The 18,525-nt window shown below is 48.7% G+C and overlaps 1 protein-coding gene across 1 annotated transcript in view; it reads right to left on the bottom strand.

The window, feature by feature from the left end:
* Window positions 1-2,663: 2,663 nt before the first annotated feature.
* Window positions 2,664-18,525, bottom strand: part of Maml1 (mastermind like transcriptional coactivator 1) — a 35,866-nt gene continuing 20,004 nt past the window's right edge. Inside the window, exons 2-5 of the mRNA XM_075992779.1 lie at window positions 12,828-14,246; window positions 11,143-11,376; window positions 9,196-9,292; window positions 2,664-5,880 (exon numbers count right to left, since the gene is read on the bottom strand). Of these exons, the coding sequence (XP_075848894.1) occupies window positions 4,901-5,880; window positions 9,196-9,292; window positions 11,143-11,376; window positions 12,828-14,246 (2,730 nt within the window). The 3' untranslated portion in view covers window positions 2,664-4,900. The remainder of the gene's footprint in view (window positions 5,881-9,195; window positions 9,293-11,142; window positions 11,377-12,827; window positions 14,247-18,525) is intronic.

The following is an 18,525-nucleotide window of genomic DNA, read 5'->3' as shown; positions in this document are numbered from 1 at the left end:
ACGAGCAATTTTGTCCCTGCCATCTTTTGGTTTAGGGTTCTCTGGGCCTCTATGTGGACAGTTGACACTGTTGATACTGATGTTGAGAGGGCTGTTGACCTTGGGTCCTGACTTTCCTTGCCACCCTCTCTAGGCTCTTCGGCAAGGAAGGGCCTTGTGGGATTGGTGTGTCACATATCCACACTGTCTCACTGGTCTACCGTCCTGTCCTCCCTGTGGCTGGTAGCAGTCCATCACTCTCCCAGCACAGGAAGCTGGAAACTTGGAGCTTTCACCTGCTGAAGGGCTGGCCTTGTTGGGTTTGGCCTTCAAGAGTGCTCTGCCAACGGTGGTTGGGTGGTTGGTTATTGCGGGAAGAGCCCCTAGGAAGTGGACAGCGCCTACAGTGGTTCCCTCTGCTGTGGATTTACTGCCGTGGGCTATCCCTCTACCAGGGCTTGTAATGTTGGCCACCTCTGAATCCATTTCTACCTCAGTATTGAACTCGTATTCTTTGGAGGTACTTCCAATGGGTGCTGATTTTGAGACATGGTTTCACCATGTTGTCTAGGTTGGCCTGAAATCTGCAGAGATCCACTTGCCTATGCCTTCCGAGTGCTAGGATTAAAGGCGGGTGCTATTGTGTGTGGCCTCCATTTCTACGTCTTACATCAAACACAACCTTGACTGAGATAACCTCTTTGCTCCTGTCACGGGGCTACAGCACTAGGCCAGTGCTGCTTGTGGTGCTAGGCTTCGGGTTAGAGCTGGTGTTAGGTGGTAGCTACTGGGTGATAGTGCTACAGCAGCTGCAGGTCTTCCAGGGTTGTCATGGTAACCAGGTCAGCAGCGATCCAGCTGACCCAGGCTCCTGTTACCGATCCAATGCTATCTTTCTGTCTTCAGAATTGTTTGTTTAGCCTCCCGTGTATGAGTGTACATCGAGTGTACATCATGCGCATGCCAGATGCCCTCACAGTCAGGAGGTGTTGGATCCCTAGAACTGGAGTTACAGATGGTTGTGAGGGGCTATGTTGGTGCTGGGAACTGAAACTGGGTTCTCTGGAAGAGCAGTCAGTGCTCTGAACTATTGAGCCAACTACCCACTCCCCATCTTTTCTTTTTAAATTCATCCTTTCCAACTTTCTTTTCTTCCTTTCTTCCCTCCCTCCTTCTTTCATTCCTATGTGCTATCTCAAACTGGGCTCACATGAGCCTCTTTCTCAGCCTTTTGAGTGCTAGAGTCTAGACACATGACACACTGCTCATATTCCATGTGGCATATTTTAAAATTTTAAGACACTTATTATTGTACACATGGCCAGCTCAGTCACAGTGAAATGCAAAGCCGCCATCCTTTTCCTTCAGGATGCTGTGGCACCTAGGAGTTGCACTTACATCAGCAGCAAGCATCGTGACAAGGCAATGCTGTGTGTGGGTGGGCTGGGAAAGCACCCAAATTCAGATTCTGAAGCAGTTTCTCCTGACCTCACATCGAATTCCCACTGTGGAAAAGTGGAGCAATCACAGACTGAGCATCTTAGATGTGAAGTGGCTGTAGGTCCCCGTGGCTGTGCTCCTGTCCATGGATATCTCCCTAGCCCAGACTGGTCAGCTTTTGGCTGCCCCTCCAGCCTGGACACTTATGAGTACACCAATGCTCTTGAGTTTGCTTTTTGTTTCTGAGACAAGGTCTCACTATATAGCCCAGGCTGACCTGCAATTTATGATTCTTCTGTCTCAATCTCCTTATAATTGACCCCGTCTGGCTTCTGGGAGGTCTTGAGCTCCCTCCTGGCCCCATTCCTTCAAGAGCCTTAATCTTCACTGTTATCAGGGCACCTCTTCTACTGGCAAGCTGGCCTTTGGAGGAAACATAGCTTCACAGAGGCCGGGGCTGGCTTCCCACACATGCGTTCTCTCTGGTGAATGGCATGTATCTGGCCGGTGAGTTGGGGCCCACCAAGCAGAGGGCTCCATCCCACAACAGCTGCACCTATGGATGTCTGCTCCCTTTCCCCACCATCTGACAGTTACTTCTGCATCGTGGCTTTCCCGTAGTGAGGATGGCGACTTCCTCAAAGCTTCTAGGGGCCAAGCCTGTTGGTACTGCTTACTGGGGGTTCTGCCAAGGTGGCAAGTCCTGCATCACAGCAAGGGCTCTCCTTGCCCCCATCTAGCACTGATAGTCCTTTGGACTGGGTCCTACACGCAATGCCCTGCAGTGCCTCAGCATGTTGTCCCTTTCTGTTTGACATGCACCAGTCCTTAGTTCATTCTCTGTCCCTATACAAAAAATACTTGTGGCTGAATAATTTAAATTTGAGAGGTTTATTATCTGGGCATAGTGGTGTCTCTAACTTCAGCACTCAGGAGGCTAAAGTACTCCGGAGGATCATTATGAGCTATCAAGAAGGCTTTTAGAGATTCATCTTAGTTGGCTCTTTTCCAGTGTTCATTGCTAGCCACCAGTACCAGCTTTTTGTTCCCACTTCCTTTGATTTCCTGGAGGCCTGGAATGTGTTCACTTCCACATCTGTCTTGGTCTGACCACAGTGAAGGGACTGCTCTTCTGCAGCATGCCAGCGGTTCACTAGCAGAGTGGGGCCCCCAACAGATGCAGAACTGATGGCTGTCAAATGTCCCTTGCTATTCCACCCCACAGGAGTTAAACACACTGGTGGTTTCCATACTAGTAAAATATTTTTATTATTTTTGTAACACAGGAAAGTAGAGACTTCTTTTTGGTGTACACCAGAGCTAAGGGAAGCAGAATAAGGGGATTAATAGGACTTTTCTGCACTTTTGATGACCATAAAAAGTTCACAATACCAACTGCTTACCATAAAACTTATCATAGCTCCAAACACATATAAAGGATCAGTTTTAAAATCTATAAAAGTAAAAAATATACAGTTGGACACTCTAACACTTAATTCATCTTCAATATAAAATTGTAAACATTTATTTACACAAAGCACATGTGTGTAAGGAAGTCCCAGCACCCTTTTCTTCTTGAGTCGTGGCTCTGAGGAGATGAGCTGTGCGAGGAAGTGGGGTCACCTCTTCCCAACTCCTCAAAGCCAGACTCATAAATAAAGCCGTGGGCAGCTCTGGGGGGACCTCAAGAATCACATTTTATTGCTATGACACTGCAGCAAGTGAGCTGCCCACTGCCTGTGCGGCCAACCTGGGCCTAAGGTAGAGTGCCGGGGCAGCTGGCGTGCCCTGGGCAATGGGGGCAGGAGGTGGGCAGCTGTCGCAGGAGGCTGGAAGAGGAAACAGGATCCGGCTCCAGCCCTCGGCCATATTTTTGGTAGAGAACCTGCTGAAGCCACCCTCTTATCCCTACAACTGGGGAACTACCAGAGGGTGGCGTCTTCACTGGCTTTATATGATCCACCTGCTTCTTTGAGCGCTGAACTGAGTTTCTGGGGAGGACAGGTGGAGGAGAAATGGCTATGAGACGAGAACCCGAGAGCACAGGTGCCCTCAGCGAAAAAGGCACTGCCGGTGCAATCTAGTTAGCAGTGTGTACCCTCCGACCCTCTGAGTGCGCAGGCTGCTCTTGTCATTTCCTTGGCTCAGTTCTTTACACTGGATGAAGTGTTCTGGGACCCAGGACAGTGGGCGGAGCTGTGACTTCTCTGCAGACCACTCTGCACGCAGGTCACTCCAGCAGAACCTTTCTTTCCCTCCGCCATCCTGTTCAAGGTCTTGCTCTGTGCGCACCATCTTGCTCGTGATACGGCAAGTGCTATCAGCAGCCCCCTTGCCATTTTCTAGTTCATGGTTTCTCTGCTAAGACACGTCCATCAACAGACCTTCAAAGAGAATCCACTCGCATCTTTAGCAAGGGTGGGTTAGTGTTAAAGCCACTTTAAAAGTGCAAATCATCAGCCGTGGGAGGAGCAGACGCATGGCGGATAAAGAATAAAGTGACTCCTAGGTGGTGGGCTGCCTGCAGCCTTCTTTCCCCAAACCTGTGCAAGGCTTAGGCTCCCTATGGAGTTTGACTTTTCCTCTTTTAATGTAGTAAATCACCATTTCCCATTTTGGCTGGGAGAAGATGAGGAGGCAGACAGAAGGGTCATGGGGATGATGTGGAGAAGAAAGGATGTGTGCACAACTGAATGGCACTTCTACTGTGGTAAATACAAGTTGTCAGAGATGCAGAAGGCTAGAGCCTAAATCTCTACCTTCAGCATTTAGCCATGCCAGGGTATGGAGGGGGCTCCATGGGGGCCCAGTATCCTGAAGAGTGAATGGCAGCCAGGAAGTAGGAGCTTTAAGGAAGGACCCTATTTGGACCACTACACCTAACATCTTGTGGCTTCCTGATCATTTTGGCATCTGCAGTCACAGTCTATACTTACAGCAATGACTTCCAGTGACCATGAAAGCGGACAGAGCAGAAACAGAAAAGGCTCCAACTCAAAAGGAAACCCTCGGTCTCCAGTGCCACTTATGAATACAACCACCACCCATCCTAATATGCTTAAAAATCTTAAATTAAAACAATTCTATGCTACAAAATGCAAATAATTCTATTTAAAAATTTCAACAGAAATTTGTTCCCAGCCTTGAGGCAAGTGGAGAAATCTTGGGTAAAAAGACAGCACATTACTTTTGATAAGTCTGACATGGCAGGGCTTGTTTCCACTGGCTTTTTTGGTCATCTGGGTAGGAAGCCACCTTTCTAACCTCTATCCTGCTATCCCAATCCCAGGTAGTGATGCCAATGGGCTGGGCCAGCCCAACGGACCAGCAGATACTGACCAGAGCTGGCTTCAGCCGTGGCTTAAGTTCTGCTGGCCCAGTTCTCTGGGCCATGGGCTTTTGGTCCAAAGTAGTTGTTCTTTCTTTAATCTGAGAACAAAAATAAGATGTCTAAACATGGAAAACACCACAAATTTCTCCGTTACTGTGACCCTAGAAGATCATCCAACTCATTTATCCACTCCTCAGAAGTCCTGTTCTTCAGCAGTGAGTCGATCAGATCAGTGTGTGCAGCCACACTGGACAGCCCACTGCTGCCCGGCTGTCCGCTGAAGGCGAAGGGCAGCTCTTGGCCCATGGTCCTCACAGGGTAGGCCTGAGTACAGTGCAGCCCCGCCCGGCTGTTCATCTGTGAAGTGGGGCTCTGGCTAAAGGCCCCCAGCTCAGGTCCTGCAGGACTTAAGCCAGGCAAGCCCTGCTGAGGGGCTGCTTGGGGAGGTGCGGGTGCAGGGGCACTGTTCCTCTGCTGTGTGCTTACCGGGGGCAGCAGTGACCCTGCTGCACCTGCTGAGTTCATGGGGGCCATGGGCCTGCTGGGCATGGCTTGGGAGAACTGCTGGCCAGATATTTTCAGGTGAGCCTGCTGCATGTGGAAACTGGAAGCTGCAGGGAAGGGGCTCACGCTGCTGTTCCCTGGTGTCTGGCTGCTCAGGTTTGGCATTCCCTGATGTTGCCATGAGGCATTCTGGCCTCCCATGGCTGCTGACACCCTTGGGACTTGTGGCTTTGTTAAACCAGGAGGCAGGGTTCCCTTATTGTGCTGCTGGGAGAGACCAGCACTCCCCAGAGAGTTCTGTCCATAGGCAGCTGGAGCAGAGGCATTCTGGCCCACATTGGTCTGCCGTGGAAGGTGGGCATGTGTGCTGGTAGCCTGTGGTGGGGGCTGGGTGACTATCTGGGATAGGCCAGAGGTCATGCCATAAAGGCTGCTCTGTGGCAAGCTCTGGGACCCAGTAAACTGGGCCACTCCTCGGTCCTGTTGGCCTGAGCTGGAGGGGAGAGACGAAACAGGAGCATGTCCAGGACCCATTGACATCAGAGTCCCAGGTTGCGGGAACACTCGAGGACAGCTGGAATTGGATGGACCCAAGTTGTTCATGCCAGTCACAGCAGCAGAAGGTCCTAGAAGACAGAAAATTCTAGCAATCAAATTGGCATTCATTTTTTCTCCTTTACATGTGTGAGTAGGTGCAGGTGCTTAGTGCCAAACAAGCGTGTGGAAGTCAGAGGACAACAGGTGGGAGCTGGTTCCTGTCTTAGTTATGGTTTCTTCTGTGATAAACACCATAACCAAAAGCAACGTGGGGAGCTTTATTTATTTCATCCTTTGTCCCCCTCTGTCTCCCCCTCCCAAGTGCTAGGATTAAAGACATGTGCTACTGCACCTGGCAGTTTATTTCATCTTATAGTTTATAGTCAGTCCATCATTCAAGGAAGTCAGGGGCAGAAACGCCAGGCAGGAACTGAAACCATGGAGTAATGCTGCTTACTGGCTTGCTTACCAGGGCGTGCTCAGTCAGCTTTCTTTTCCACCCAGGACCAGAAGCCCAGGGGTGGCGACACCCACAGTGGATTGGGCCCTCCCACACTAATGCCCCACAGGCGTATCTGCAGGCTAGTCTGATGGAGTCATTCTTCTCATCTGAGAGTCCCTCTCTCCAAATGCCGCTAGCTCGTGTCAGGATTATATAAAACTAGCCAGGACAGTTTCCTCTCACCACGTAGGTCCTAGGGAATCAAACTCAGGTCATCAGACTTGGTGGCAAGTGTCTTTACTTGTTGAGCCATCTTGCCAGACCATGTTGGCATTCCTACTAGTGTGGTGGAGATATCTAGACCTAAGATGCAGCTCTTCTTCCATGGACAAAAACCCCCATACCTCATGGGCAGTGGAATAAGGACAGTATTCAGAAACAGAGGACAAAGGGAAACTCCAGAGCAGTGAAGCCAGTTGTCTTGTCCATTTTCTTATTAAGCATCCAACAAAGTTTTTCTCGGGTAGGACCTAGGGATTTCAAGACAGATACCCCAGCATCTGTCTGTGGAAGGCAAGCCACAACACTGTGTGAAAGGGTCAAAGTCTGAGCAGCAGGATATAGGAAGCAGGGGTCTGAAGGTCTAAGATACGGAACAGTCTTCACAAAGAAGGGGGCTCAGAATTGAATTTAGGGCTGGAAGTGTAGCTCAGTAGGTAGAACACTTACTTAGTATGCACAAAAGCTTGAGTTCATTCACCAGCAGCAAAGAAGCACACATGCGCACAAAACATGCATACACATGTATATGTACCATGCAAATGCACATGTATACATGTAAACACAAACTCATGGATGCACACATAAAAGCACACATACACATACACAAATGTGTACCCACATGCAGGTTTGACAATATGGCAGTTTAGAGGAGAGGGGCCTTTGAAACAGAAAAGGCTGTGACAAGCTATGACATTAAGAGCCAGCCATGACTAGGGTGTGTCAAGAGCAGGACAGTAAAGCCTGAAACTGCAATTTAGTTCTGTTGAGGTGTGGCTGTTGGTGGACGGTGGCTCTTGGATGAGGCAGTGGCAATTTGGGAAGGGCTATATATAGCTGAAGACATCTCTCTACACCCTGTTATTTACGACATAAGGTGACAAGGTGGTTGAGGGAGGCAGAAATCTAGCATGGAATTACCAGGTATTTTCTGAGCACAAGCCTTTGAACTCAGGAAACTTGCTGTCTGCCCTTCTTGTGTGTGTGTGTGCAGGCACAGCATGTGGAGGCTAAAGGCTGACCTTAAGCTTAGTTCCTCAGGAGCTGTCCATCTTGTTTCACTGGCTTGAAGATCACTGACTGGGCTGGATGACTGGCTAGAAAGCTCCAGGGATCTGCCTGTCTCTTTTTGTGGTGCCTGGATTACACACACATGCTCCAGCACCTGACTTTTACATGGTGCCGAGGATCAACTGGGGTCCTCAGCCTTCCAAGCACTTTACCAACTGATGACTTTCCAGTTACTGACCTGGAACTCCTGATCCTCCCACCTCTATCTCCCAAGTGCTGGTATCATCACCATGTCTGGTTGGGGCTTGCTGCCTATTGGTTTTGGCCTGAGCTTTGCAGAGGACCTAAGTTTGGTCTCTAGCACCTGCCCATAATCCTAGCTCCAAAGGGATACGATAGTTCTGGCTCCACAGGTTCCTGCATCACAGTCACATAAGACCCCAAATGTAGACATAATGAAAATAACTTTTAAAAAATAGGTGTGAAGCCGGGCGGTGGTGGCGCACGCCTTTAATCCCAGCACTCGGGAGGCAGAGGCAGGCGGATCTCTGTGAGTTCGAGACCAGCCTGGTCTACAAGAGCTAGTTCCAGGACAGGCTCCAAAACCACAAAACCACAGAGAAACCCTGTCTCGAAAAACCAAAAAAAAAAAAAAAAAAAAAAAAGGTGTGAAGCCCAGGGGGTGGTGGCGCACGCCTTTAATCCCAGCACGTGGCAGAGGCAGGCGACCTCTGTGAGTTCAAGGCCAGTCTGGTTTATAGAGTGAGTTCCAGGACAGCCAAGAATATACAAAGAAACCCTGTCTCAAGAAACCAAAAAACCCAAACAAAGCCCACATAAAGGTGTGAAGGGGAGAGCTGAAATTGACAGCTTCACTCCTATTAGAGCATTTATCAATGTGGCATGGGATGGAGTTGGGAAACTCAGCCAGACACAGGCTTCTGTGACCCTAGAGACTTCAATTCCATATTCCTAGTCAGCACACCAGGAAGCCCCACCTAGGCTCTTACGTGGGTGTAGTCAGTTTCTCTGAACACTCACAGTGAAGGTCAGGAGGGAAGGCAGACCAGAGTACACCTGACTGATGTGTCACCTGCAATCCCCACCCAAACTAGTTGCTCAATCCATTTCAGAGGTGACGGCTGAGGCTTAGGTGTTTCTGTCTTCCCTATGACACCAACGTGAGGAGAAGCCAAGCAAAAGCCCACACAGGTGCGTGAGAGGGAACCCTTCACCTGGGAAGAGCAGACGTTTTTCGTGGTTTTGTTTGAGACAAGCTCTCTCAAACTAAGAAGCTGAAAATGACCTTGAATTCCTGATCCTCCCGCCTCGTCTTCCAAGTACTAGGATCACAGGCATGTACTACCACACCCGCTTGCTTTGGGGTTCTGAAGATACAAAGAACTATCTTAATTAAAACTTACACATAAGATGCCCTCTAACTAGTAATAGTTTTCCTTCAAAACCTATTTAACTATGAGCATCCTCGTCAACACTCAAGACCCTCTTTTCTCCTTGTGCCACAAAAGAACCAAAATCCAGGCCTCCCTCTCCTCCAAACCATAGCTCCTGTGAGCAAGTAAACTTGGGACTCATCAGCACCACACACCATGAGCTCCACCCACCGTCATGCCCGACTGCCTTCCCCACAGCCTCCTTCACAACCCCTTACCTGTGAACTGTCCAACCTGCTGGGGAAAGCTGCTTTGTGTTGGGTCCTGGTACTGCGGGGGTGGGCGGGTCAGATGACGCTGAAACTGCTGCTTCTCCTAGAAAGGGCCAAGAACGGGAGAACATGGTGTAAAAACCAACAAGCAAGAAAGCAAGGTGCTCAAGTGTGAGGCTCATGGCAGTCACCTATGAGTGCAGGGAAGGCCAGCAACTGCTCATGTACGCTGTCTGGGTGATAAAAATGGGTTTTGGCAGTGACTGCACAACTCTATAATTACAATGGAAAACATTGAAGTGTATAGTTTCAACAACCATATGTGACATGATTTATATCCTAATAAGCGATTAGTTAAAAAAAGAGATGGTGGGCACACCTTTAATGTTAGCACTCGGGAGGCACAGGCAAACAGATCTCTGAGTTCAAGGCCAGCATGATCTACAGAGCCGAGTTCCAGGATAACCAAGGTTATACAGAGAAAATCCTGTCTTGAAAAATCAAAAAAAAAAAAAAAAAAGATGGTGGAGGAGCTGTGGCAATGACCAAACTCAGCAAAGTGTAGTCTCTGGAGTTGGCTCCAAGTCTGCTCTGTGTGTAGGCGTGGGCAAGCGTGTGCCATGGTGTGTATCAGAGGACAACCTGCCATCTTCCTTGGGCTATGACAGGGTTTCTTTCTGTTCAGTACTGAAGCCAGGCTTGCTGGCCCACGAACATCAAGAGGATGTGCCTCTGCTTCCCACCTCCGCCTATGAGCCCCGAGGCTACAGGACTGCGCTCGTTCCAGGGTTCTGAACTCAGGGCCTCAGGCTTGTGAGCCACTTCCTGGTCTCTTTTCTTCTGAGATCTTCTGTAGCCCAGGCTGGCTTTGAACTTACTATGTGGCTAAGCATGAGGGCAAGTCTCCTGTATAAGCTTCCTCAGAGTTAGACCTAGCTGGCTCGCTTCTGTCTTAATTAGAAGATATGGTCCAATCCCTCAAAGGCTCTCATGGTTGCCTGGTGTAAGCACTCTACCTCTGGTAACCCAGTGTTGAGGGAAATGTGAATCTTGAACTTAAGACCTCAGGGGCATCTTTACTTCTTTATGCTTTGGTTCCTCAAACCTCATGTTTATAACAACGAGGGATGGCCTGTGTGCCTGGACAGAAACACAGGAAAATGCCCCTTTACACATGAAGTGCTGCCTTTATTAGTCTCCATAAACTACATGCCTAAGATATGCTATGGCCAGGGGCTGGAGAGATGGCTCAGAGGTCAAGGGCACTGGTTGCAGTTCCAGAGGTCCCGAGTTCAATTCCCAGCAACCACATGTTGGTTCACAACCATTGGTAATGAGATCTGGCACCCTCTTCTGGCCTGTAGGCATACATGCAGACAGAACACTATACATAATAAATAAATCTTAAAAAGAAGATGCTACAGCCTTGGGAGGAGATCCTATTTACTTATTTTAAATATTAACAACATCGTTTAGTATTCTTTATTTATTGTGTGTGTATGAGTGTGTGCCATAGTATGAAGATCAGAGACCAACTTGCTGGAGTCAGTCCTCTCCTGCCGCCTGGATCAGACATAGGTTGACAGACCTGCGTAAAAGGATTTCTATCCATTGAGCTACCCGAACTCACAGAGATCCACCTGGCTCTGCCTCCTGAGTGCTGGGATTAAAGGTGTGCGCCACCACCACCACCTGGCCCTAATTTCTAAAAAGAAAATCTATCTTGTGTGTATGGCCTGGGCATGTGTTGGGGGGGGAGGGGGAGTATTCATCCATGGTGTGGATATGGAGGTCATTTGTGGAGTTGATTCTCACTTTTCATGTGCATGTGGGTTACAGGGACTGAACTCAGGTCATCAGGATGACAAGTACTTTACCTACTTTGGATTCTTGCTGGGCTAAAAAGTGCAAATATGCTCAAGTAGTGTCTGTGTGGTTTCTTGTGCCTGTTACCTGCTCGGCCAGAAGGTGCTGCCTCTGTAGGAACTGTTGCTGTTGCTGCAGCTGCTGCTGCTCCCTCTGCTTCTGCTGGTCCAGGAGCAGCTGGTGCTGTTTCATCACAGCTGCCTGCTGTTGGCTGCTGAGATATGGGGAGCTGCTGTGAGTGCTGGCCACAGAGACACTAGGAGGTTGGCTCCCCACGTTGGCATTCTGGGCTGGTACAGGGACAGAAGAAGGGTTCTGCTCCTGTCAAAAAAGATGGAGGGAACCAAGTCAGGTGGGATGGATGATGTCCTAACCCTGATGTTACAGTTTGGATATGAAATGTCCCTTATGTGTGTGGTGGCAGCATCTTTAAGTCCTAGTGCTTGTGAGTTTCAGATCAGTCAGGGATACATAGTGAGATGCTAACTCAATACAACAACACCCCCTCCCACCACCAACCCAAACAGAAACAAAAAGCTACTCTGTCTTTTTTTTTTTTTTTTTGGTTTTTCGAGACAGGGTTTCTCTGTGGCTTTGGAGCCTGTCCTGGAACTAGCTCTGTAGACCAGGCTGGTCTCGAACTCACAGAGATCCGCCTGCCTCTGCCTCCCGAGTGCTGGGATTAAAGGCGTGCGCCACCACCGCCCAGCAAGCTACTCTGTCTTATACCCACTTGTATACACATTTTCCTGGGAGGGCACAGGATAGCTTTGTCAGTACTTTGTATCCTTAGATTTTCAATTCTGTTTAGTGTTTCTGTGTGCATGAGAGGTCAACATCAAGTCTTTATTGTTTCACTTTATTTTCTGAGACAAGGTCTCTCACTGAACCAAGAGCTTCCCAATGCGGCCAGATTGGCTGGCCAGTGAGCCCCCAGGACCTGTCTTTAAAGCACCTTCTGACTGTACCGCCCATCAACTCCACACTCTGCCTTAAATGTTTAAAGACTTCATGTTTAAAGAATAACTTTTACACACTCCCCTTTTTTTGTTTCCTACAAAACAAGCAAGGCCTCACACTATAGCTCAGGCTGGCCTCAAACTTGTGACAACCCTCCTGCTTCACCTTCCCTGTTCAGAAATTGCTATGAACCACAACTAGCTTCTTGTTTTGTGAGTCTCAATGTGTAGACCAGGCTGGCCTTGAATTCCCTCTGCCTCTTCCTCCTGAGAGCTGGGATTTAAGGCACAGGCCACCACATCTGGCTTTATTTTTACTTTTTGAGACAGGGCCTTATGTAGTTGTTCGGCATGAAAGAGACAACAACTAAACTAAATTAGGTGACTTCTCAAATGTCTGTGTAGCTAAAGTCAAGTTCTATTAAGGAATTATCTTTTTCTCAAGACAGGGTTTCTCTTTGTAACACGCCTCTGCCTCCCTAGTGTTGGGATTAAAGGCTTGTGCCACCACACCCAGCTATACTAAGGACTTTTACTCTTTTTATTAAGGTCAATTCCAGTCACCTGTAATCTCAACACTTGGGAGGTAGAGGCAGGGGAATCAGTTGTTCAAGAGCAGCTTGTCTACCCGGCCAGGCCTAAATGAGCTGTGCCTAAAAGACACAGAGATCAATCCTGGCTTATCCTGTGCATTTTCTTCTTCAAAGGAAGGCAGCAGCTGCTCCCACTACTGTCTCCTACATGTTGGCCTAGTTTAGTGAGGGACTTTACTAGTGCCTGCAGCAGTGATGGAAAGGGAAGGCTCTGACTCACCTGTCCAGGTGGAACCAGTGACCGGAAGGACATGTTTCCCTGCTTTGGTTTCATTAGAAACAGGGAGTTCTGCTCATTACTCAGATGGGGCAGTTGCTGGGGAAGATATGCCATCAAAGCTGGTTTGTTCTGGCCAGACCCAGGGCCGCCTTGCCCGCAGTCTGCTTTGTAATGAGAAAGGGGTTTTGTATTGCCGTAGTCTAGAACAGACCCTTGGTTATTCACAGAGCTCTGATTCAAGTTACTTGGTGACTGGTGACTCAGCAGGTTCGAGTGGCTGGGCTGGAGGTAGGGACCTCCCGGACGAGGAGAACTCTTGTTTACACTAGGCATCATGAGCAGTTTTGAGTTGGTAAAGTCTTGCTTATAGCCAGAAGGACTGGCAGGCTTCTCCATGGGATAAGGGACATCTAAGGGACTGTGGGAGGGCCCCGCCTGCTGCCATGTGGACAGCTGGCCTGGGGCAGGTGCTGGGGTGGCTTGCTGTGGATTCTGCAGCATCTGCTCCCGCTTCTGCTTGGCAGCTATCTGCTGGAGCTGGTGAGCAGAGGACAGCTCCGAGGCCCCTCCTGGGCCCTGGCTAGGCAATACCACACTTGTAAGGGCTCTTGGTGCATTCTGGGCCTGTGCTGATGCCGGCATCAGGTTTGGACTGGGATTGTCCGCCCCAGGTTGACCAGTGGTGTGAAACAGAGTCTGAGAGCTCCCAAGGCTCGGAGAATCTGTTCCCACAGGGGCAGAGGAAGGTCCTAGAAAGGTCTGTCCTGCAGACCCAGCCCTCACTTGTGGAGAACCTAACTGCTCCTGCTCAAAGGCTGCTGGAGAGAACTCAGTCTTAATATTAATGTCCTGGGCCAAGGGGGTTTGTGTGGCAGAACCAGAGGACTCTAGATCCTTCTTCTCCTCAAAGTCCTCAGTAAACAGGTCCTTCATGTCTTCGTCAGGCACTGACCTATTGAGCTCTTCAATGAGCTCCTTCCACTCCTGCTCATTAAGGTTGAGATCCGGCATAAGATTGCTTTGGGATACGGAGCCTCCGGCTCCTGCAATCATCATGCATGGCAGGTCGACCACTGGTTCTTGCTTGAGTTCCTTACTCAGGATTAGAGGAAACGGCTCATTCGGGTTGCTGCTTCCATTCAGGTGGATGCTTGAGTCTGCCATACACTTCTTGTTGATGGGATCTAGCCCCAGGGAGTGCTTCCCACCAGACTGCAGGGCATCTCCCCCAGGAGGCTTGTCAGGCTGATCAAGGGGTGAGGCAGGAGGAAGCCCATTGGCAGATACACTGAGGCCCAGAGGGGCCTCTCGGCGGGTCTTCTTATGACCAGGAAATAGGTCTCCATAGCCATTCTGTTGATCACCATTCTGAGGTGAGGCAGCGCTGTCAAGGTTCCTCTTCACTGTATCATGAAGATGCTGGAAAACATTGGAACAACAGACTTAGGAACATGGACACATTGTCTTAGGTCATCCCCTTGCTTCCAACAGTGACTTCAATCAGAGATATGCATTCTTGCAGCACTCTGTGGGTGGGTACACACCTCCGTAAACTTCTGCTTCCCCTCAGAGTACCACCTCTATCACCAGATCTGTGCCTGGCCAGTCTAGCTTACTGTGAGAAAGTGAGCATTAGACCCTGGACTGCTGCAAGACAGTGTGATGACGGCTACTGTCATCTAGTTGAGGGTCTGCAAAAGACCATCACACAGGACTCCTGGACCCTGTCATACCCAAGACCTGCCAATGACAAAACCCTTCCTATTTACATGAACCAATATATATTTTTTCCCTTGTGCTTAGACTGATTTACCATGGATTCTATCATTCCCAACCAGAGGAGCTATGTGGTTTGAATGAGAATGTCCCCCACCACAGGCTTGTATATTAAAATTCTCGGTCCACAGTTAGTAGAATTATTTGGGAAGGATTAGGAGGTGTATTCTTGTTGAAGGAGGTTAAGTCATTGGAGATGGCCTTTGCGGTTTCAAAAGCCTACCCCAGACCCAGACTGCTCTTTTTCTACCTGCAACTTGTGGATCACATGCGAGCTCTTGTCATGTGAGCCATGGTTGCCACCATACTATCTGCCATGAGGGTCATAGACTAACCCCCTGAATCTGTAACCAATTCCCCCAACTAATTGCTTTCTTTAAAAAGTTGCCTTGTCCAGCTGAGCAGTGGTGGTATACGCCTTTAATCCTAGCACTTGGGAGTTAGAGGCAGGTGAATTTCTGTGAGTTCGAGGCCAGCCTGGTCTACAGAGTAAGTTCCAGGACAACCAGGGCTACACAGAGAAACCCTGTCTCAAAAAACCAAATAATAAACACAGAGAGAGAGAAGAGGAAGAAAGAGAAAGTAAGTAAGTTGCCTTGTCATGGTGTCTCCTCACAGCACAGAGCAGTGACTGAGACGGGAGCCCTGATTTATGGTTTGTGTCTCAGGCAGTGGCAGTGTAAACCACAATAATCCCACTTCCACCCAACTGCCCATTTCTGTACCCTTCTCAAAGCTCCCCTTTTCCTTCATGGTGCACACTTCCTCACATACAACATGGGCTGTTTGTGTTTTTCAGCTCTTGTCCCACTCACTTCCCATCTTCTCTGCAGTGGTTTGAATAGGAATGGCCCCACAAGCTGGGCGGTGGCGGCGCAGCACTTGGGAGGCAGAGGCAGGTGGATTTTTGTGAGTTTGAGGCCAACCTGGTCTACAAGAGCTAGTTCCAGGATAGACACCAAAGCTACAGAGAAACCCTGTCTCGAAAACAAAAAACAAAGGAATGGCCCCACAGATTCATGTTTTGAGTGCTTGACTAAGAGGTGTGGCTTTGCTGGAGGAAGTGTGTCACTGTGGAGGTGGACTTTGAGGTTTTACAAGTTCAAGTCTTTCTGGCCAGTGGGCCACTTCCTGGTGCCTGCAGATGGAGATGTAGAACTCTCAGCTCTTTCTCCAGCACCATGTCTGCCTGCATGCTGCCATGCCTCTCACCATGATAATGAACTGACCCCTGAAACTGTAAGCCAGCCCCAATGAAATGTTTTCCTTTATGAAAGTTGCTGTAGTCATGGTGTCGCTTCACAGCAATGAGACAACTTTTCTTTTTGGCTTTTTCAGACAGGGTTTCCCTGTGAAACTCCGGCTGTCTTGGAACTCATTATGTAGTACAGACTGGCCTCTGCCTCCCAAGTACTGGGACTAAAGGTGTGTGCCACCACTGCCTGGCCCTCCTTTTCATTTTTTTTTTTTTTTACATCTGTGTGTGTGTGTGTGTGGGTGCACAGGCCATAGTAAGTCTGTGGAAGTCAGAGGACAATTTGCTGAAAATGGTTCTCCTTTTGACCCTGTGGGTTGTACGGACTGAATTTTGGATGTCAGGCTTGGTAGCAAGTGTTTTGAACTACTTAGCTATCTTACCAGCTGCCCTATTACCTCCCAAGTAATGTCCAACTAGCTATCCCACTGCCAACCTCACAAACATTGCTGTTCCTCATCATGTCGGTCCTGGTACCCTCATTTTCTTCTTCACTAGCTTCACCCTGCTAGCATTATTTTTTTTTAATATTTATTATGTATACAATATTCTGTCTGTGTGTATGTCTGCAGGCCAGAAGAGGGCACCAGACCTCATTACAGATGGTTGTGAGCCATCATGTGGTTGCTGGGAATTGAACTCAGAACCTTTGGAAGAGCAGGCAATGCTCTTAACCACCAAGCCATCTCTCCAGCCCTTTGCTAGCATTATTAAGGGGCTATGTGTGCCAGGAACAAGTGCTGTGGGGACTACAAAGGCAAATAAAAGTCACTTCTCTTCATAGCCTTCCAGTATCTCAGAGCACAGAGCAAATTGGCACAACTACAGGATAAGGCTAATGCCCTACATGCTGTAGAATAAGTGCAGTTAGAGTTGGGGGTAGGAATTCCATGACAAGAACTAGCAGAGTGTTGGGGAGATGTTGTGGCTTACTCCTTCCCAGCTGGGCTCCAGCTCTCAGCCTGTCCTTTCCTATGCTTACTTTTATTATTAAGTTATATCTTACCCTTTACCCCTCACCCCCAGGACCATGCCTGCTTCCCACTACTCCTGAGCACATGAAGTATGCTATTATAAATGCTCCAGCCTGGCACTATGTGGTGTTGAATACTAGTAACCCCAGTACTTAGGAGTCTCGAGAGTTCAAAGTCAGTCTGGGCTACAGTGACTAACAGCTGCTAAGTCTCTCTGATGCAGAGGACTGCCCTGGAAGCAGAGTGCAGGCACACTCTGACCAGACTTAGCTGCCCAAGGCAACAACAAGCGGGGCAGCTCTCAGCAGCAGGCTGTGCTCTGATCACACTTCCTCCACTTCTCAGTCGCAGCTGCTGCTATCCTTTCCCCCACCTTATCAACATTTTTTTTTCTTTTTGATTTTTTTAAATAATTAATTAATTATTATGTATACAATATTCTTCCTGTGTGTATGCCTGAAGGCCAGAAGAGGGCACCAGATCTCATTACAGATGGTTGTGAGCCACCATGTGGTTGCTAGGAATTGAACTCAGGACCTTTGGAAGAGCAGGCAATGCTCTTAACCGCTGAGCCATCTCTCCAGCCCTCAACATTTTCTTTTTGTCCATTTTATGGGTGTTTTGGTCATGTGCACACATATAAATTAAATCTCATTTTTAAATCTCTCTCTTTCTCCCTTTTTTTTTTTTTAAGAAAAAAAAAGAACAAGCCCTTGAAACCAAATGTGTTGCTTTGCTTCCATGGAGCCTCTTTTGCTTCCTACTGCCACCTAGGGGTGGCTGGGGAGAAGAGAGCCATCCTCCTAAAATGTATTCTTCATAAAATGCAGTTTGGAAAGTTTTATTTGGGGAATGTAAATGTGTCCCCCCACTACCCCTTAACTAGTCAGAGAAAATACAGTTGATATTTCCCCTTCTCTTTTGTTTTTAAAGACAGAGTCCAGCTAAGTAGTTCGGGCTGGCCTTGAATTTTCAATCCTCCTACCTCTCCCTCTCAAGGGCTGGGTTAGCGCACACACTGGGCTCCAGCATTTCTTTTGTTTCTACCTTTCCTACCTTTACGTCTACAGAAAACAGTACGGTGCTCTCCACTGTTCCCAACAGATCACACCCACTTCCCTCTCCTCATTCCCCAGGGCTGACTATCACACCCAGAACAAGCCCCCCTGCCCAGGGGCTGGAATGCTGAGTTAGTAGCTGCCTTTCCATTATCTTTCCTGCTCCCACAGTGTGTGCCATCAGCCACCCAAGCTCTCAAATACACAGGTTCATTCCTGCCACAGGGCTCTGGAACTCTCTCGTTTTGTCCAGAACAGCTCTTCTGATCCTTTCAGAGTGACTATCTGTCACACCACACCATATGCACCTCCCTACAACTGGGCTCTCTTAGTTCCAGGTTGACTTTGTGTACAAGAGAATGTTGAGCACTTGGTAAACACAGGTGAGAGGATGCTGTCTCCAGCCCACCCACCTCTGCAGACTGTTTCCCCCTCTACATACCTGAATGCCTGCCCCTGGGCACACAGACACCTTCAGGTGATAACTAGTCCTATGCAGTTCCCCTCCTTCTTGTTCTTATCTTAGAGGATGTCACTAGTACCCAGCCAGTTACACAAACAGAAACCAGAGTTCCTTTACCCCTTGCGTCAAAGCAGTCTCCACCATCACCACAAGTCTCAATATATGTAGATCA

This window comes from Microtus pennsylvanicus, chromosome 11 (genome assembly GCF_037038515.1).
Source record: "Microtus pennsylvanicus isolate mMicPen1 chromosome 11, mMicPen1.hap1, whole genome shotgun sequence".
Classification (NCBI taxonomy): Eukaryota; Metazoa; Chordata; class Mammalia; order Rodentia; family Cricetidae; genus Microtus; species Microtus pennsylvanicus.
This window is presented reverse-complemented; position numbering and strand designations above follow the sequence as displayed.